At 40.5% G+C, this 22,058-nt stretch overlaps 1 protein-coding gene across 1 annotated transcript in view; it reads left to right on the forward strand.

Annotated features, from left to right (window-relative positions):
* Nucleotides 1-711: 711 nt before the first annotated feature.
* Nucleotides 712-22,058, forward strand: part of VSTM2B (V-set and transmembrane domain containing 2B) — a 90,234-nt gene continuing 68,887 nt past the window's right edge. Inside the window, exons 1-3 of the mRNA XM_060788344.2 lie at nt 712-996; nt 3,850-4,819; nt 7,185-7,369. Of these exons, the coding sequence (XP_060644327.2) occupies nt 4,747-4,819; nt 7,185-7,369 (258 nt within the window). The 5' untranslated portion in view covers nt 712-996; nt 3,850-4,746. The remainder of the gene's footprint in view (nt 997-3,849; nt 4,820-7,184; nt 7,370-22,058) is intronic.

Here is a 22,058-nt window from a genome sequence, read left to right on the forward strand (position 1 = left end):
ATGATGAAGATGATGATGATGAAGATGGTGAAGAAGATGAGGATGATGATGAAGAAGAAGATGAAGAATATTATGATAATAATGAAGAAGAAGAAGATGATGATTGAGATGATGAAGATGATGATGATGATGCTTTCAGGTTAGCTTATGGGTGGCCTCCAGGAGCCGCGGGTGTTGGGTCCCTCCTCCTTTCTCTTTGAATGATATATATGTATATGTATATGTATATGATGAAGAAGATGATGAAGAAGATGATGAAGAAGATGTTGTTGATGATGAAGATGATGATGATGAAGATGATGATGAAGAAGATGAGGATGATGATGAAGAAGAAGATGAAGAATATTATGATAATAATGAAGAAGAAGAAGATGATGATTTAGATGATGAAGATGATGATGATGATGATGCTTTCAGGTTAGCTTATTGGTGGCATCCAGGAACCGCGGGTGTCGGGTCCCTCCTGGTTTCCCTTTGAATGAGATGGGAGAAAGATATCTATACAAAAAATACCAAGCGTCCTAACCGGAAATCGACCTGGCTCTGAATAAAGTCGGCTGCCTTCCTCCCTCCTCCTCCTCCTCCTCCTCTTCGCCTCCATCACTCACCCAAGCCATCCCTGCTGCCTCCCTCCCGACGCCGGCTTTGTGCCTCTTCCCTCCCCATCCCTCCTTGTGTCCGGCTTTCCACGGGGGGAGAGAAGAGGGAGGCACTTCTTCCTGGGAGAGCCAGCACCCCCCCCCCCCCAATTCCTCCCTCCAGTTCCCTCCAGTTGCTCCAGAATTGAGAGAGAAAGAGATTTGAGACAGAGAGAGAGAGAGAGAGAGAGGCGCCTCTTTCCGGATCCTGGCTGGATTGCTTCGTCTTGCCAGGCACCCAGGCACCGGCTTTCCCTTCGCCACCCTCCTCTCATTCCCACCAAAGACCTCCCTCCCTGGAGTGGGCTTCCCTTTTTCTCTAAACCGGATTGGGAACCAACACAAGCAAAGCAAGCAGGTAAGCGGTCGGAAAGTGCGGCTGGAAGGATGCTGTGAAGCCCCTCCAGGCGACAATCGGGGGATTTGGGGAGGAAGCGGGAGACCCTTTTCCTTCACCCCCAAAAAGGCAAGGCTTAAAGTCTTAGGGGAGGGTTTAAGGGGGGAAAGGAGGGAGGACTTCGGGGGGGCTCTGGCTGCAGAAGCGGCTGCTTGTCTTTCTCTCCTATTTATTTTTGTCCTTTTGTACGGAGTGATTGGATGGCCATCTGTCGGGGGAGCTTTGATTGTGTCTTCTTGCCTGGCTGGATGGCCTTTGGGGGTCTCTTCCAACTCTAGAATCCTCTCTCTGTATTGGACAGTTCAAGTCTAATTCATCCCTTTACTTGTATCCCCCCTACATATTATATTATATTATATTATATTATATTATATTATATTATATTATATTATATTATATTATATTATATTATATTACACACACACCTCCTTTTTTTCCCCAAGTCACACCAACCTTGGAGGTGACCGGATGGCCATCTGTCAAGGGAGCTTTGATTGTGTCTTCTTGCCTGACAGAACGGGGTTGGGCTGGATGGCCTTTGGGGGTCTCTTCCAACTTTAGGATCCTCTTTCTGTATTGGACAGTTCAAGTCCAATTCATCCCTTTACTTGTATCCCCCCTAGATATGATATTATAGTATATTATATTATATTATATTATATTATGTTATATTATATATATTATATTATATTATATATCACATTATATTATATGATATTATATCATATCATATTATATCATATTATATTATTACATTACATTATATTATATTATATTATTATATCATATTATATTATATTATTGCATAAATCATATTATATTATATTATATTGTATTATTATATTATATTATATTATATTATATTATATTATATTATATTATATTATATTATATTACACACACACCTTTTGTTCCCCAAGTCGCACCAACCTTGGAGATAATTAATATTATAATAATATCATGTTATAATATAATGTAATTATAATACTATATTATAATAATATAATATAATAATATAGTATTATATAGTATTAATATCATATCATATAATACACACATACACACACCTCATTTTGTTCCCCAAGTTGCACCAACCTGGGAGATAATTAATATTATATTATTATGTTATAATAATAATATAATTCTAACACTATATTACTATAATAATATAATATAGTAATATAGTGTTAGAATTATATTATATTATAACTTAATAATATTAATTATCTCCAATACACACATACACACACCTCTTTTTGTTCCCCAAGTCTCACCAACCTTGGAGATATTATACTATTGTAATATAATAATAATAATAATAATAATAATAATATATTATATAACAATATTATATTATAATATTATATTATATTACTATAATATAATATAATACACACACCTCCTTTTGTTCCCCAAGCCTCACTAAGCTTGGAGATAATTAATATTATATTAATATTATGTTATAATATAATGTAATATAATACAATTATATATTATAATATATAACTATAATATTATATTATATTACATATTATAATTATGTATTATTATATTATATTATATTATACACACACATACACCGCCTTTTGTTCCCTGGATAACTTTTAAGGGGAGGCGGGTAATAAATATATTATTATTATTATTATTATTATTATTATTATTATAAACACAAGATGAGTCTACAGCAGACAATATCATTATTATTAATAATATTAATATATTTACAATATTATTATTATTATTATTAGAAACACAACAAGATGAGTCCACAGCAGACAATATCATTATTATTATTAATATTAATATATTAAAAGATGATGATGATGATGATGATTAGAAACACAACAAGATGAGTCCACAGCAGACAATATCATTATTATTATTAATATTAATATTCATATATTACAAGATGATGATGATGATGATGATGATTAGAAACACAACAAGATGAGTCCACAGCAGACAATATCATTATTATTAATAATATTAATATATTACAAGATGATGATGATGATGATGACTAGAAACACAACAAGATGAGTCCACAGCAGACAATATTATTACTACTACTATTATTATTAATAATAATAATATATTACAAGATGATGATGATGATGATTATTATTATTAGAAACACAATAAGATGAGTCCACAGCAAACACTCTTTTGGCTGTTGTATTGGATCACAATTCGGACACTTCCCAAGTGTCTAGGACTGTGTGATGTATTATCATCATTATTATTATTATTATTATTATTATTATTATTAGAAACACCACAAGATGAGTCCACAGCAGACACTCTGCTGGCTGTTGAATTGGATCACACGCCGGACAATTCCCAAGTGTCTAGGACTCTGTGATGTATTATTATTATTATTATTATTATTATTATTATTATTATTAGAAACACAACAAGATGAGTCCACAGCAAACACTCTTCTGGCTGTTGCATTGGATCACAAGTCGGACACTTCCCAAGAGTCTAGGACTGTGTGATGAATTATTATTATTATTATTATTATTATTATTATTATTATTATTATTATATTGTGGCTGTGGCTTTAAAAGGGGAGGGGGGAGAGAAAATCCCACCATTTGGATTGCAGGGGAATACAACTTCATTTCCCTCCCTCCCTCCCTCTCTCCCCCTCTCCTCCTTCCCTCCTCCTCCTTTCCCTCCTCCTCCTCCTCCTCTTCTTTTCCTCCTCTCCCGCATTCCTTCCTTCCTTCCTTTCCTCTGCCTCAATCTCCTTTCTGGACTTGCCAATGCCCTCCTCGCTGGAACGTCAGATGCTGAAATTTCTCCTTATAGGTCGAGCCTGGTGTTGATTTGGGAGTCGGAAGAGAGGGAAGGAGGAAAAAACAAGAAAGAGAGAAAGAAAGAGAAGAGGCAGACAGAGAAAGAGAGAGAGAGAGAAAGAGGGGAGTCCAACCCTCTGGTTTGGGAAAGAAGACTCGACTGTGGCAAAGCCAAAAGGAGGAAAGAACAGGAATCGCTTTGGAAATAACATCATCGCGAATTTTTCAAATTTTGCAGAATTTTCGCCCTGCTCCATCATCAGCCTCATCCTCCTCCTCCTCCGCCCTTCCTTGAAGCTGAAGCCCAAATGGGTTTGGGAAGGAAACCTTGGATACCTTCTTTGGTTTTGGACTCCAAAGAATCCTGCTTAACTCAAGGAAGTTGAATGAGGGTTGCCTGTTTGCCTGCCTGCTGCAGAGTTGTTAGACTAGGGAGGATTTATTATCCTTGCTAGGAGTCGTCATCATCACCATCCAACATTATTATTATTATTATTATTATTATTATTATTATTATTATTATTATTATTATTATTATTCTCAGACCGGCTTCGGTTCTCAGGATCCCTTTGGGGTTGCTTCCCCAGCCTCGCCAACTGCCTGTGGATTTTATATGTGCTTCCGAAGAGAAGGGAGGAAAAAAGGAACAGCAGCGTCCATCTCGGCAGCTTTGGGTACTATTTTATGAAATCTTTTCAAAGTGTGCATCTTTTGGGGGAGAGAAAGCATCATCCTTGCTCTGGACCAAGACCCAGCCGCCTGCCTGTGTCTCTTTTTGCACTGACTGCCATGGGATTGAAGATTTCCTAGCTCAGTGGTGGTGGTGCTGGTGGTGGTGGTCTCGGCATCCCCTCCAGGTCTCTCTTTTTTCTCTCTCCTTGCCCTGCACTCAAAAGCCTACCTTTATGAGATGGAAAATCGAGGGCTGTTCGGTGCCCTTTGTTACCTGATGCTTAATGCCCCTTTGGTGTTCCTAGTGCAGGGTAAGTCCCAAACTTCCATTATTGCTTCCTCCTCTTCCTCTTTGCCTTTCTCAGCCTGTGGCAAATAAATAAATACAGCCTCTCATTGACACCCACTAGCAAATGTCATTTATTTTATTTGTGGGGAGAATGGGAGGGTATTCCTTCTCTCCCCCTCTCCCCAAAAGTATAATTGGTATGCCTTCCATGCCAGCGTTGTCTTTGGTTCCAACGCTGCACTGTTGGGGTGTCGATTGCCTGTTTTTCGGTAAAGGCAGCGGTTGGAAATGCAGGTCCTTTTTCAGAAGCAAAAGGGTGCATGCAAAGTGGGTTGCTGGGGCTGCAGGGACTCTCTGCTGCAGAGAGTCAGGATCCAAAGCGATGCTGGAAAGAGAGGGAATAAAGTCCCACAAATGAGTTACCGTCCACCATCCCTATTATTCTTTTTGCAAACAACATCTGTGCCTCTCTGCAAGCTTTTTGCCTGCAAACTTTGCCACTTGTCTGATATGGATAGATGCCCAGACTGCAGTGATTATTATGGGGGAAATATAGGGAATCCCAGCCCTTTGCTCACAGCTAAAGATGGGTAGTAGACCTGTCGTTTGTGATAGACTACAATGGTCCATTTCAGTGAAGGGTGGCTTGTCTAGATGGCCTTCAGATTACCCACTTATGGCCTGGGTAGATAGGTGATGCTGTGTGCAGCATCTAAGATGGATGTGTCAAGAGGTGTTGTGAGTTTTCCAGGCTGTATGGCCATGTTCCAGAAGCATTCTCTCCTGATGTTTCACCTGCATCTATGGCAGGCATCCTCAGAGGTTGTGAGATCCTCACATTTATGGCAGGCATCCTCAGAGGTTGTGAGATCTTCACATTTATGGTAGACAATCCTCAGAGGCTGGGAGATCCTCATACCTATGGCAGGCATTCTCAGATGTTGTGAAATCCTCACATCTACGCAGGCAATCAGAGGTTGTGAGATCCTCACATTTATGGCAGGTATCCTCAGAGGTTGTTAGAACCTCATACCTATGGCAGAATCTCACAGAAGTTGTGAGATTCTCATACTTATGGCAGGCATTCTCAGAGGTTGTGAGATCTTCACAATTATGGTAAGCAATCCTCAGAGGCTGTGAGATCCTCATACCTATGGCAGGCATCCTCAGTGGTTGTGAGATCCTCATATTTATGGCAGGCATCCTCAGACGTTGTGAGATCCTCACATCTATGCAGGCAATCCTCAGGTTGTGAGGTCCTCATATCTACGGCAGGCATCCTCAGAGGTTGTGAGATCCTCATACCTATGGCAGGCATAGTCAGAAGTTGTGAGATCCTTACATCTATGGCAGGCATCCTTAGAGGTTGTGAGATCCTCATGCCTATGGTAAGCATCCTGAGAGGTTGCAAGATCCTCATGCCTATGGCAGGCATCCTCAGAGGTTGTGAGATCTTCATGCCTATGGCAAGCATCCTCAGAAATTGGGTGATCCTCACATTTATGGCAGGCAATCCTCAGAGGCTGAGAGATCCTCATACCTACGGCAGGCATCCTCAGAGGTTGTGAGATCCTCACATTTATGGCAGGCACCATCAGAGGTTGTGAGATCCCCATACCTATTGCAGGCATCCTCAGAAGTTGCAAGATCCTCACATTCATTGCAGGCATCCTCAGAGGTTGTGAGATCCCCATACCTATTGCAGGCATCCTCAGAAGTTGCAAGATCCTCACATTCATTGCAGGCATCCTCAGAGGTTGTGAGATCCTCATACCTATGGCAGGCATCCTCAGAAGTTGCAAGATCCTCACATCCACTGCAGGCATCCTCAGAGGTTGTGAGATCTTCATACCTATGGCAAGCATCCTTAGAGATTGTGAGATCCTCACATTTATGACAGGCATCCTCAGAGGTTGTGAGATCCTCATACCTAAGGCAGGCATCCTCAGAGGTTATGAGATCCTCACATTTATGGCAGGCAACCTCAGAGGTTGTGAAAACCTCACATTTATGGCAGGCATCTCGAGAGGTTGTGAGATCCTCATGCCTATGGCAGACATCCTCAGAGGTTGCAAGATTCTCATGCCTATGGCAGGCATTCTCAGGAGTTGCGAGATCCTCACAACCTCCAAGGATGCCTGCCGTGGATGCAGGCGAAATGTCAGGAGAGAATGTTTCTGGAACCCAGAAAACTCACAACAACCCAATGATTCTGGCCATCAAAGCCTTTGACAATATGTGCTAAGAAACCACCTTATTCCCAAATTTGCAATATTTTGTGCAAGATTGTAGCAAAACAGTCTTGTCATGTCTTTTTATAAAAACAAAACCTAGTTTGCTACCTTTTCCTCTCCTTGTCGTTCTTTTTTGTGTTTGTTTGTCTTCAGCAACATTTACCGAAGTTCCAAAAGATGTGACTGTTAGGGAGGGAGATGATATTGAGATGCCTTGTGCTTTCCGGGCCAGCGGATCCACCTCTTACTCCTTGGAAATCCAGTGGTGGTACCTTAAAGAACCGGCACGGGAGCTGGCCCACGAATTAGCCAACAGTGGCCCTGGCAGCAGGAGCAAGGTAATCAATGCAGCCCGTGCATGCAAACGCCGTGAATCAGTGTGATTTGTTGCAGACCACAAGGTTGATCGCAATGGGGAAACAAGCATGATTTCTTATTCAATGCGGTCTAGGAAGACCAACAGGGAAGCTTGTGTTTCTAGAGTTGTGCCTACACAAAAATCCAGACAAATAAGTGAGGTCCAAAGCCCACTAGAGGGTGCACTATTTTGGCACAATTTGGCTATCTGTTTGCATAAATTGTCTGGCTATTTCACAAGTGAATGTTGCAAATGTGAGAGTCTCCATATCAAATGCTTGGTGAGTGATGTGTGCGTGGATGAGAAGTCAGTGGTCCTCGGGGTCTCAGAATGCAGTACCTTTTATCCTCACGTTCAGCAAGTGAGGGAGAATTGAGCAAAGTTGTGCGTTGGGGATGGGCTCCGAAGCCTCACATTTGGACCAAAATGCACCATAGCATCCAAAGCAAAAGTCACAATTCCAGACAGAAATGACCGTATTGTCTGAATCCACCCAGTGGAAGGAAGGAAGGAAGGAAGGAAGGAAGGAAGGAAGGAAGGAAGGAAGGAGAAGGCAGCAATAGAAGCTATCTAGAATTCTATTCCCAGCCCTGTCTACGTGATAGTTGCACTTTCCTTGCACTCCTTTAAGGATGTATTGCACTTATAGAGTCTGAATCTCAGTTATGTTCTTTTTCTCAGCCATATTGTTTTGATGTTGCTTATAATTGTGATTGTTTTTATATTTTTTCTGGTGTTTTTAATTGGTTGTGTTGTATTTGTAATTTTTGGGCTTCTCCCTCGTAAGCCACCTCGAATCCCCTTGGGGAGATGGTTGGTGGGGTATAAAAATAAAATTATTATAATTATTATTATTTTACTGACACCACAGTATGGCACAGCAAACGAGATCTATATGCTGGATTTCGTATCACAAAATCATAAGTCGAGCATTTCCAAAGCGTCTAGGACTGTGTGATGTATTTTCGAATGAAGTGTGCAGTTGACGGATTGTGATTTTGTCCATGTTTATTGTTTCCAAATGCCATCTGAGATCTTTTGGCACGGCACCCAGTGTGCCAATGACGACTCCTCCTCCTCCTTCTTCTACATCATCTTCTTCTCCTTCTTTTCCTTCTTCTTCTACTCCTCCTACTCCTCCTCCTTCATCTTCTTCTCCTTCTTCTCCTCCTTCTTCTCCTCCTTCGTCTCCTTCTTCTGCTTCTTCTTCTTCTTCTTCTTCTTCTTCTTCTTCTTCTTCTTTTTCATCTTCATCTTCTTCTCCTCCTCCTCCTGCTCCTTCTTCTTCAAAACACAACAGGATGAGTCCACAGCAGACACTCTGCTCACTGTTGTATTGGATTCCACGTCTGACCCTTCCCAAGTGTCTAGGACTGTGTGATGTATTGGCGAATGATGCGTGCAGATCCCAGTAAAGTGGCCTTTTGCAACTGGCAGATGGTAATTTTGTCCACACCGATTGTGTTTAAGTGCAGGCCAAGGTCTTGAGGCACTGCACCAAATGTGCCGATCACCACTGGGACCACACTGACTGGCTTGTGCCGGAGTCTTTGCAGTTCGATCTTTGCAGTTGTTTATTATTATTATTATTTGAAACACCACAAGATGAATCCACGGCAGACTCTCTGCTGGCTGTTGAATTGGATCACACGTCGGACGCTTCCCAAGTGTCTAGGACTGTGTGATGTATCGGCAAATAATGTGTGCAGATCCCAGTAAAGTGGCCTTTTGCAGCTGGCAGATGGTAATCTTGTCAGTGCCAATTGTGTTTAAGTGCAGGCCGAGGTCTTGAGGCACTGCACCCAGTGTGCCAGTCACCACTGGGACTACCTTGACTGGCTTGTGCCAGAGTCTTTGCAGTTCGATCTTTGCAGTTTCTTCTTCTTCTTCTTATTATTATTATTATTATTATTATTATTATTATTATTATTTGAAACACAACAAAATGTGTCCACAGCAGACAAGATCACTCTGCTGGCTGTTGTATTGGATCACTCGTCTGACACTTCCCAAGTGTCTAGGACTGTGTGATGTGTCGGCAAACAATGCGTGCATATACCAATAAGGTGGTATTTTGCAGCTGGCAGATGGTAATTTATGTCAGAGCCGATTGTGTTTAAGTTCAGGCCAAGGTCTTTAGGCACTGCACCTAGTGTGCCGATCACCACTGGGACCACATTGATTGGCTTGTGCCAGAGTCTTTGCAGTTCGATCTTTGCAGTTCTTTATTATTATTATTATTATTATTATTATTATTATTATTATTATTTGAAACACAAGATAATTCCACTGCAGACACTCTGCTGGCTGTTGAATTGGATCACTCGTCTGACACTTCCCAAGTGTCTAGGACTGTGTGATGTCTCGGCAAATAATGTGTGCAGATCCCAGTAAGGTGGCCTTTTGCAGCTGGCAGATGGTAATTTTGCCAGCGCCGATTGTGTTTAAGTGCAGGCCAAGGTCTTTAGGCGCTGCACCCAGTGTGCCGATCACCACTGGGACCATCTTGACTGGCTTGTGCCAGAGTTTTTGCAGTTCGATCCCTAAATCCTCATATCGTGTCAGCTGTTCCAGTTGTTTCTCATTAATCCTGCTGTCACCTGGGATTGCGACATCGACAATCCATACTTTGTTTTTTAACACGATTGTGAGGTTAGGAGCATTATGCTCCAAAACTCTGTCTGTCTGAATTTGGAAGTCTCAGAGTAGCTTGACATTTATTATTATTATTATTATTATTATTATTATTATTATTGAATTAGCAATTTTATGGGCTTCTGAAAGGAGCAGAAACACCAGGCTTGCAGAATTGCTTACTGCTATCTCGAGATCTTTGTGTGATCCAGTTAACGTTAGATTACAAGCCATGCCCACAAACAAAACAAACCTTTTTTGGCAAATAGAAGACTCTCAGTCGATATTATTAAGGGTCCAGTCAATGCCCCATACACTGTTGATCCAATCCCTATGGAAAATGGATGAGGATACAGATCGTGGTAGTAAAGGTTTCCCTAGATCAGTGGTTCTCAACCTTCCTAATGCCGTGACCCCTAAATACCGTTCCTCATGTTGTAGTGACCCCCAACCATAAAATTATTTTCGTTGCTACTTTAGTACTGTAATTATTCTACTGTTATGAATCGTAATGTAAATGAATTTTCATTGTTACATATTTAACATAATTAAAGCATAGTGATTAATCAGGGAAACAACGTGTTTCGGGGAGGTTGGACAATGGATGATGGGATCTACAGCACCTCTGACTTCCACAGACCTGGGCCCTGTGGGGAGCCATTTTGAGGAGGGGGGCAAGGCCAAAGGGGGTGGCCTCGCGACCCCTCCAAAATGGCCAAGCGATCCCCCTGGGGGTCGCGACCCCCAGGTTGAGAACCACTGCCCTAGATTGTGCTCATCTCCATTTCTAAGCTGAAGAGCTGGCGTTGTCCGTAGACACCTCAAAGGTCATATGGCCAGCATGACTGCATGGAGCACCATTAGATCTCACCTTTAGATGGATACTTGGAACATAAATATGGCATCGAAGGCATTGATGTGCCTCAAACCCTCAGGTTGACTTCTCCACTTCACCCATTTCTTCCCACTGGCTTTTACGTCCATGAGAACACCCAATAGTATCCTTACTCAGAAACTGCAGAGTAAGGAGATGAAGCAGGGAACCAGAGTGAGATGAAACTGGGGAGACCCATATAGCTATGGAGCTCACCTAAAAACCATAATTGTCGGATGGGGCTTTAATGCTGCTATTTAATTGTGTTTTTATCCAGATTGTTGTATTTTACAATGCTCTTATTTCAATGGTGTTGTTGTTTTAATGTCTTGTGGACTTTCTGCTCCACATGTAAGCCACCCGAGTCCCTTCAGGGAGATGGTGGCAAGGTATATGAATAATAATAATAATAATTATTATTATTATTATTATTATTATTATTATTATTATTTCTTGGGCCTACCTTACAAGGGTGTTGATGAATGGTGTGATCCGTGTAAAGTGTAAAGGCCCCAACCACACTGCCATGCAAAATCCAGATTGGCTAATTTGCTTTCGATTATATGGCAGTGTGGACTCATATCATCCAGTTCAAAGCAGATAATGTGGATTATCTGATAATCTGGATTACTGTATATACTCGAGTATAAGCCGACCCGAATATAAGCCGAGGCACCTAATTTTACCACAAACAACTGGGAAAATGTATTGACTTGAGTATGTGGACTACCTGTTTTGATAATTCAGATTACCATATATACTCAAGTATAAGCCGACCCGAATATAAGCTGAGGCACTTAATTTTACCACAAACAACTGGGAAAATGTATTGACTTGAGTATGTGGACTACCTGTTTTGATAATTCGGATTACCGTATATACTCAAGTATAAGCCGGCCCGAATATAAGCTGAGGCACCTAATTTTACCACAAACAACTGGGAAAATGTATTTACTTGAGTATAAGTCAAGGGTGGGAAATGCAGCAGCTACTGGTCAATTCCAAAATAAAATAAAAATAAATACAAATAAAATTACATTAATTGAGGCATCAGTAGGTTAAATGTATTTTTAATATTTATATAAAACTGTAATTTAAGATAAGACTGCCCAACTCTAATGAAACCATTATTCTAACCTTCTTCAATGTAAATGTGCTTAAAGTAGCCTTCCAATAATAATAGAGTAAAATAATAAATGTAATAAAAATAATAATAATAGAGTAAAATAATGGAAATGCAAAAAAAACGTAATAACAGAGTAAAATAATAAAGGTAATAATAATAATAAGAAGAAAGTAAAATAATAAATGTAATAATAATAATAAATAGAAAAAATAATAAATGTAATAATAATAGAGTGAAATAATAAATGCAACCATAATAATAGAGTAAAATATGTAAATGTAATAATAATAATAAATAGAGTAAAATAATAAATGCAATAAAATAATAATAGAGCAAAATAATGTAAATGTAATAAAATAATAATAGAGTAAAATAATAAATGTAATAATAACAATAATAAATAGAGAAAATGATAAATAATGATAGAATAAAATAATAAATGCAATAAAATTAAAATACAAAATAGAAAGTAAAATTATAAATGTAATAATAATAAGAAGAAAGTAAAATAATAAATGTAATAATAACAATAATAAATAGAGTACATAATGCATGTAATAATAGAGTAAAATAATAAATGCAATGATAATAATAAAGTAAAATAATGCAAATAATAATAATAATAATAAATAGAGTAAAATAATAAATGCAATAAAATAGTAATATGGAGTAAAATAATATAAATATAATAATAATAATTAGAGCAAAATAATAAATGTAATAAAATAATAATAGAGTAAAATAATGTAAATATAATAATAATAATAAATAGAGTAAAATAATAAATGCAATAAAAATAGTAATATAGAGTAAAATAATGTAAATGTCATAATGGTAGTAATTAGAGTGAAATAATAAATATAATAATAATTGAGTAAAATAATAAATGTAATAATAATAGAGTAAAATAATAAATGCAATAAAAATAGTAATACAGAGTAAAATAATGTAAATGTAATAATGGTAGTAATTAGAGTGAAATAATAAATATAATAATAATAGAGTAAAATAATAAATGCAATAAAAATAAGAATGGTAGAGTAAAATAATGTAAATGTAATAATAATAATAATAATAATAATAATAATAAATAGTTTAAAATAATGTAAATGTAATAATGGTAGTAATTAGAGTGAAATAATAAATATAATAATAATAGAGTAAAATAATAAATGTAATAATAACAATAATAAATAGAGAAAATGATAAATAAATAATAATAGAGTAAAATAATAAATGCAATAAAAATAGTAATATAGAGTAAAATAATGTAAATGTAATAATGGTAGTAATTAGAGTGAAATAATAAATGTAATAAAAATAATAGAGTAAAATACTAAATGTAATAATAATAATAATAACATTGGTTCAATTCCAACATTGGTGGGGTTCAGAATGCTCTGTGATTGTAGGTGAACTACAAATCCCAGCAACTACAACTCCCAAATGACAATAATAATAATAATAAATAGAGAAAATGATAAATAAAGAATAATATAGTAAAATAATAAATGCAATAAAAATAATAATAGAGTAAAATAATGTAAATATAATAGTAATAATAATAATTAGAGTAAAATAATAAATGTAATAATAATAGAGTAAAATAATAAATGCAATAAACATAATAATAATAGAGTAAAATAATGTAAATGTAATAATAAAAAACAGAGTAAAATAATAAATGTAATAATAATAATAATAATAATAGAGTAAAATAATAAATAACCTTGACTCGAGTATAAGCCGAGGGGGGCTTTTTTAGCCTAAAAATGGGGCTGAAAAGCTAGGCTTATACTCAAGTATATATAATATTCGTCAGCATCGAAAGGAGTTGAGTCTCAAGAATCAAGGACAGGATATACAAATGTAAAGATTGTATTGATCCCTGATTATATTGATCTCAATTCCCCATCTGGATAAGAATGAATACATTCCCTGCATGAGGAAAAGAAGCAATATTTTTAGAAAAGGGAGCGCAACCACTTCGATGCATCAGTTGTCACTTATTTATTTACAAACTTGTTAATACCTTGACTAGCTGCTGCATCACTGTCAAACCAAACCCAGAGAGACAGAGAAAGAGATCTAGGGGTTGGATAGATGGATCTTGATGGGTGGCAGGGATTCAGAGGGCTTGGTGGCTTCCCTGCCCCTCTTTTCTGACCCCCAAACCCTCCTGCCGTCGTGGGATGGGAGCTGCAGATGTGTCCAGCCCTTGGAGACATTGCCGGAGCGCGCTCTGCTCTGCGGTGGGATGAGATGTCTTCCCTCCGACGTGCAATCATGAAAATGTAGCAAGGTGGGGAAAACAGGTGATGTTGGAGGGATTCGTTCCTAAGCCAGACCAAAATCGAACCATTGCAAGGGAAGGGTCCTTGCAGCAGTAGGTTGGCACGTACTGCTGCTGAATGAGAAACAGGGAAAATGCTCTCTCATGTGCAAGGAGGACCTGGATCGTACAAGCAGATCTGTAAAAGGCTCCAATGGGCACATTACACTCTCCACGTAATGATTCTTTTGATCCTGCAGCATCAAGGATCTTGAGCACATCATGTTATATACCCCACCGCAGACCTAAATGCACTCTTTTCCTGTCGGAGTAAATGGTCGCTGTTTATTATATACTAGCCGTACCCTGCCACATGTTGCTGTGGCCCACATGGGGGTTCTGTGTGGGAGGTTTCGCCCAATTCTATCGTTGGTGGGGTTCAGAATGCTCTGTGATTGTAGGTGAACTATAAATCCCAGCAACTACAATTCCCAAATGTCAACATTCTATTTTCCTCAAACTCCACCAGTGTTCACATTTGGACAGATTGAGCATTTGTGTATTTTATTTATTTATTTTATTTATCGTGTCATCCGCAACCAGAACATTGTATTACATTTCTAACAGAACAAAACAAACAAACAGATTAAAAAAACACACACACACAAATTTTGCAAACTTGGTAGCTGATTAAATGTCCTTTGACCAGTATCTAGCCACTTGGAGTGCCTCTGGTGTTGCCGCAAGAAGGTCCTCCCTCGTGAATGTGGCAGGGCTCAGGCTGCATTGCAGCAGGTGGTCAGTGGTTTGCTCTTCTCCGCACTCGCATGTCGAGGATTCAACTTTGTGGCCCCATTTCTGAAGGTTGGCTCTGCATCTCGTGGTGCCAGAGCGCAGTCTGTTCATCGCCTTCCAAGTCGCCCAGTCTTCTGAGTGCCCAGGGGGGAGTCTCTCATCTGGTATCACCCATGGATTGAGGTGCTGGGTTTGAGCCTGCCACTTTTGGACTCTCGCTTGCTGGGCTGTTCCAGCGAGTGTCTCTGTAGATCTAAGAAAACTATTTCTAGATTTAAGTCGTTGTCGTGCTGGCTGATACCCAAACAGAGGATGAGCTGGAGATGTCTCTGCCTTGGTCCTTTCACTATTGGCTGCTACTTCCCGGTGGATGTCAGGTGGTGCAATACCGGCTAAGCAGTGTAATTTCTCCAGGGGTCTAGGGCGCAGACACCCTGTGATAATGCGGCATGTCTCATTATGAGTATTTGTGAAAAGGTTGGTCCAGGTCCATCCTTGTTTGAGTCCACTGTGATCTCTGGATGTAGGTGAACTACAACTCTAAAACTCAAGGTCCATGCCCACTGAACCTTTCCAATAGTTTTTGTTGGTCATGGGAGAACTGTGTGCCAAGTTTGGTTCAATTCCAACGTTGCTGGGGTTCAGAATGCTCTCTGATTGTAGGTGAACTATAAATCCCAGCAACTACAACTCCCAAATGTCAAGATTCTATTTTCCCCAAACTCCACCAGTGTTCACATTTGGGCATATTGAGTATTCGTGTAGAGTTTGGTCCAGATCCATCATTGTTTGAGTCCACAGTGATCTCTGGATGTAGGTGAACTACAACTCTAAAACTCAAGATCCATGCCCACTGAACCCTTCCAATAGTTTTTGTTGGCCATGGGAGAACTGTGTGCCAAGTTTGGTACAATTCCAACGTTGGTGGGGTTCAGAATGCTCTGTGATTATAGGTGAACTATAAATCCCAGCAACTACAACTCCCAAATGTCAAGATTCTATTTTCCCAAACTCCACCAGTGTTCACATTTGGGCAGGTTGAGTATTCGTGTAGAGTTTGGTCCAGATCCATCATTGCTTGAGTCCACAATGCTCTCTGGATGTAGGTGAACTACAACTCTAAAACCAAAGAACACTGCCCATCAAACCCTTCCAGTATTTTCTTGGTCATGGGAGAACTGTGTGCCAAGTTTGGTTCAATTCCAACATTAGCGGGGTTCGGAATGCTCTGTGATTGTAGGTGGACTATAAATCCCTGCAACTACAACTCCCAGATCCATCATTGTTTGAGCCCACAGTAATCTCTGGATGTAGGTGAACTACAACTCTAAAACTCAAGGTCCATGCCAACTGAACCCTTCCAATAGTTTTTGTTGGTCATGGGAGAACTGTGTGCCAAGTTTGGTTCAATTCCAACGTTGGTGGGGTTCAGAATGCTCTGTGATTGTAGGTGGACTATAAATCCCCGCAACTACAACTCCCAAATGTCATTATTCTGTTTTCCCCAAACTCCACCAGTGTTCACATTTGGCCAGATTGAGTATTCTTGTAGAGTTTGGTCCAGATCCATCATTGGTTGAGTCTACAGTGATCTCTGGATGTAGGTGAACTACAATTCTAAAACCAAGGTCCATGCCCACTGAACCCTTCCAATAGTTTTTGTTGGTCATGGGAGAACTGTGTGCCAAGTTTGGTTCAATTCCAACATTGGTGGGGTTCAGAATTCTCTGTGATTGTAGGTGGACTACAAATCCCAGCAACTACAACTCCCAAATGACAAAATTAATTTCTTTTTAGTGAAGGACATACATTGGGTTGTTGTTAGGTGTCTTGTGTCCAAATTTGGTGTCAATTCATTCAGTGGTTTTTGAGTTCTGTTAATCCCACAAACTAACATTACATTTTTATTTATATAGAAGATAGAGGTGGACTCGGGAAAATCTCCAGCGGAGGGTTCTAATTAGATTAATAAATAAAATGGGAGCAAATGGTTTTGCCATTTGGGAGTTGTAGTTGCTGGGATTTAGAGTTCATCTACAATCAAAGAGCATTCTGAACTCCAGCAACGATCAAATTGAACCAAACGTGGCACACAATTAAACTCCCATAACCAATGGAAAATACTGGAAGGGTTTGGTGGGTATTGACCTTGAGTTTTGGAGTTGTAGTTCACCTACATCCAGTGGGCACTGTGGACTCAAACAATGATGGATCCAGACCAAACTTGGAACAAATACTCAATATTGCCAAATATGAACACTGGTGGAGTTTGGTGGAAATAGATCTTGACATTTGTAGTTGCTGGGATTTATAGTTCACCTACAATCAAAGAGCATTCTAAACTCCACCAATGATCAAATTGAACCAAACTTGGCACACAGATCTCCCATGACCAATGGAAAATACTGGAAGGGTTTGGTGGGCATTGACCTTGAGTTTTGGAGTTGTAGTTCACCTCCATCCAGAGAGTACTGTGGACTCAAACAATGACGGATCTGGACCAAACTCTACACGAATACTCAATCTGCCCAAATGTGAACACTGGTGGAATTTGGGGAAAATAGATCTTGACATTTGGGAATTGTAGTTGCTGGGATGTATAGTTCACCTACAATTAAAGAGCATTTTGAGCCCTACCAAGGATAGAATTGGCCAAACTTCCCACACAGAACACCCATGATCATCAGAAAATACTGTTTTCTGATGGTTTTTGGTGACCCCCCTGGCACCCCCGTGCAACCCCCCTAGGGGTCCCGACCCCCAGGTTGAGAAACGCTACTCTATGGAATAGAAGTCCAGATCCTGTAGCAGACTTTTGGTGGAGCCATGACAGTTAAAGTGGCCTTAAACTGCTATAATTGTGCAATATAGACATTAGGTTTCAGGGAGGCTAGCCAGCTTCATCAGAAACCCACTGCATCTGATGAAGTGGTCTGCCATCCATGGAAATTTACACCAGATTCATTACTCTTTTCATAGTTTTGACTGCAATTGTCAAACCAGTCCCTCTCTTATAAATTCCTTGGGAAAAAGATTAGATCCTGACAGTGTAAACCCTAAATCCAATTGCTACTCCCAATTATAGAAGACTCATTGAATCAACCGTGGGAAATTCCGTCAGCCTTTATGTCAACCCAACTGGTTAAATAATACCATAACATGATATCGTTTCTTGCAGTCAATCAAATTTGATTGTGTTGGTGACATCACTGGGAGAATGCTGTAGAACAGTGGTTCTCAACCTTGCTAATGCCGTGACCCCTTAATTCAATTCCATATGTTATGGTGACCCCCAACCATAATATTGTTTTCATTGCTGTCATTTTACTACTGTTATAAATCGTAATGTAAATATCCAATATGCAGGATGTATTTTCATTCACTGGACTAAATTGAGCACAAATACCCAATATGCCCAAATGTGAATGCTAGTGGGGTTGGGGGGAGGGGGAGGATTGATTTTGTAATTTGGGAGTTGTAGTTGCTGGGATTTATAGTTCACCTATAATCAAAGAGCATTTTGAACTCCACCAGCGATGGATTTAAACCAAACTTGGCACACAGAACTCCCATGACCAACAGAATACAGTGGAAGGGCTTGGTGGGTATTGACCTTGATTTTGGGAGTTGTAGTTCACATATATATCCAGAGGTTGTGGATTCATGCAATGATGGATCTGGACTAAACGTGGCACAAATACTCAATATGCCCAAATGTGAACACTGGTGGAATCTGGAGAAAATAGATCTTGACATTTGGGAGTTGTAGTTGTTTATAGTTCACCTACAATCAAAGATCATTCTGAACTCAACCAACATTAGAATTGGGTCAAACTTCTCACACAGAATCCCAATGACCAACAGAAAATACTATGTTTTCTGATGGTCTTTGGTGACCCCTCTGGCACCCCTTCACGACCCCCTCAGGGGTCCCGACCCCCAGGTTGAGAAACACTGCTGTAGAGCCTTTTTCAATGAATGAGAAATATAGACCTAGATCAGAATGTATATCACATCATGGGAAAGTGACTTTGTCGTATTACAGTAGGCATGGGCCAACTTTGGCCTTCCAGGTGTTTTGGACTCCAACTCCCACAATTCCTGACTGCCTCAGGTCCCTTCCTCCCCCCCCCCCCCCCATATGACAGTGTAGACTTGTATAATCCAGTTCAAAGTAGATAATGTGCATTATCGGATTTAAAAAATCTGGATTATATGGCAGACATAGATCCCATCCTTTCCACTTTAGACAGATGGATTGCAAATCTCTAATATTACAAAGGACATATGGCTAACTTCAATGAGAGAGTATAGTTTGTATTTATTTATTATTTATTTGTTGTTAATCTAATATCGCTGGGGAGCGAGTTCCACAAGCGGGGAGTCACCACCGAGAAGGCCCTGTCCCCCAATGTCCAAAGTGCCATTATGCCTGCTAGCCAAAGACCTGGTTCTAAAACCACGATTTCGGTTTTTTCCTAAAGGAAAGGAGGGAGGTCATTGATCTAAAATAGCTAGGGAGCAAATTCCACAAGCAGGGGGGTCACCACCGAGAAGGCCCTGTCCCTCAATGTCCAAAGTGCCATTATGCCTGCTAGCCAAAGACCTGGTTCTAAAACCACAATTTCAGTTTTTTCCTAAAGGAAAGGAGGGAGGTCATTGATCTAATATCGCTGGGGAGCAAGTTCCACAAGCAGGGGCTCACCACCGAGGAGGCCCTGTCCCTCAATGTCCAAAGTGCTGTCATGCCTGCCAGCCAAAGGCCTGATTCTAAAACCACGATTTTAGTTTTTTCCTAAAGGAAAGGAGGGAGGTCATTCATCTAATGTTGCTGGGGAGCGAGTTCCACAAGCGGGGGGTCACCACCGAGAGGGTCCTGTCCCTCAATGTCCAAAGTGCAGTCATGCCTGCTAGCCAAAGACCTGGTTCTAAAACCACGATTTCGTTTTTTTTCCTAAAGGAAAGGAGGGAGGTTATTGATGTAATATCGCTGGGGAGCAAGTTCCACAAGCGGGGGGTCACCACTGAGAAGGCCCTGTCCTCAATGTCCAAAGTGCCGTTATGCCTGCTAGCCAAAGACCTGGTTCTAAAACCACGATTTCAGTTTTTTCCTAAAGGAAAGGAGGGAGGTCGTTGATCTAATATCGTTGGGGAGCGAGTTCCACAAGTGGGGGATCACCACCGAAAAGACCCTGTCCGTTGTCCCCACCAGACGCTTTTGTGAGGCTGGTGGGACCAAGAGCAGGGCTTCCCCGGTGGATTTTAAACTATGAGGTGGAATGTAGAGGGAGGTATGTCTGGACAAGTAAGCTGGGCTGGGGCTATTTAACCCCATGTAAGCCATGTATCTGTCCTTTAACCTTATTTATTTATTTATTTACAGTATTTATATTCTGCCCTTCTCACTCCACAGAGGACTCAGGGCGGATTACAACGTACACGTATATGGCAAACATTCAATGCCAATTTTTGACATACAAACATATACAGACATACACAGAGGCTATTTAACTTTTTCTAGCCGCCAGGGGAGCTGTCGCTTTCATTGTCCATCTGCGACATGGATGAAGTACTTCCGCATTCCCTAGAAAGCTTTGCTGGAGTCTTTTTTATGGCCTTGTAAATTAGTTAAATTAGCCTCCCCACACATAGGTGGTACCTAATTTTCTTACTTGACAGATGCAACTGTCTTTCGGGTTGCAAAGGTCGACAACAAGCTACACAATTGGTTGGAAGCTCACTCCGACCCGGGCTGGTTTCGAACTCATGACCTTTTGGTTAGAAGTGATCTTAATGCAGCTGACACTCAGCCAGCTGCGCCACAGTCCCGGTGTATATATTTTTCTTCCACAAAATGGACACCAAAATGGGAAAGGAATGGTTCCACAATTGTGTTGACAATCTGAATTATCTGACAGTGTAGAAGGGGTCTGAGTTTATTTCCATTGTTCCAAATGGAGTTCAAAAATGCAAAATTATCTTTGAACTGCCAGTGGCGCAGTGGGTTAAAGCGCTGAGCTGATGAGCTTGTTGACCGAAAGGTCGCAGGTTCGATTTCGGGGAGCTGCGTGAGCTCCATCAGACCCCATCCACACTGCCATATAATGCAATTTAACTGCATTATATGGCGGTGTATGGGCCCCATGGTGGTACAGTGGGATAAACTGCTGAGCTGCTGAACTTGCTGACTGAGTGGGGTGAGCTCCCACTGTCAGCACCAGCTTCTGCCAACCTAGCAGTTTGAAAACATGCAAATGTGAGTGAGCTCCATCAGGCCCCATCCACACTGCCATATAATGCAATTTAACTGCATTATATGGCGGTGTATGGGCCCCATGGTGGTACAGTGGGATAAACTGCTGAGCTGCTGAACTTGCTGACTGAGTGGGGTGAGCTCCCACTGTCAGCCCCAGCTTCTGCCAACCTAGCAGTTTGAAAACATGCAAATGTGAGTGAGCTCCATCAGGCCCCATCCACACTGCCATATAATGCAATTTAACTGCATTATATGGCGGTGTATGGGCCCCATGGTGGTACAGTGGGATAAACTGCTGAGCTGCTGAACTTGCTGACTGAGTGGGGTGAGCTTCCACTGTCAGCCCCAGCTTCTGCCAACCTAGCAGTTTGAAAACATGCAAATGTGAGTGAGCTCCATCAGGCCCCATCTACACTGCTATATAATGCAGTTTAACTGCATTATATGGCGGTGTATGGGCCCCATGGTGGTACAGTGGGATAAACTGCTGAGCTGCTGAATTTGCTGACTGAGTGGGGTGAGCTCCCACTGTCAGCCCCAGCTTCTGCCAACCTAGCAGTTTGAAAACATGCAAATGTGAGTAGATTAATAGGTACCGCTCCGGCGGGAAGGTAACGGTGCTCCATGCAGTCATGCCGGTCACATGACCTTGGAGGTGTCTATGGACAACGCCGGCTCTTCGGCTTAGAAATGGAGATGAGCACAACACCCC

This window comes from Anolis sagrei, chromosome 8 (genome assembly GCF_037176765.1).
Source record: "Anolis sagrei isolate rAnoSag1 chromosome 8, rAnoSag1.mat, whole genome shotgun sequence".
In the NCBI taxonomy this organism is placed as follows: Eukaryota; Metazoa; Chordata; class Lepidosauria; order Squamata; family Dactyloidae; genus Anolis; species Anolis sagrei.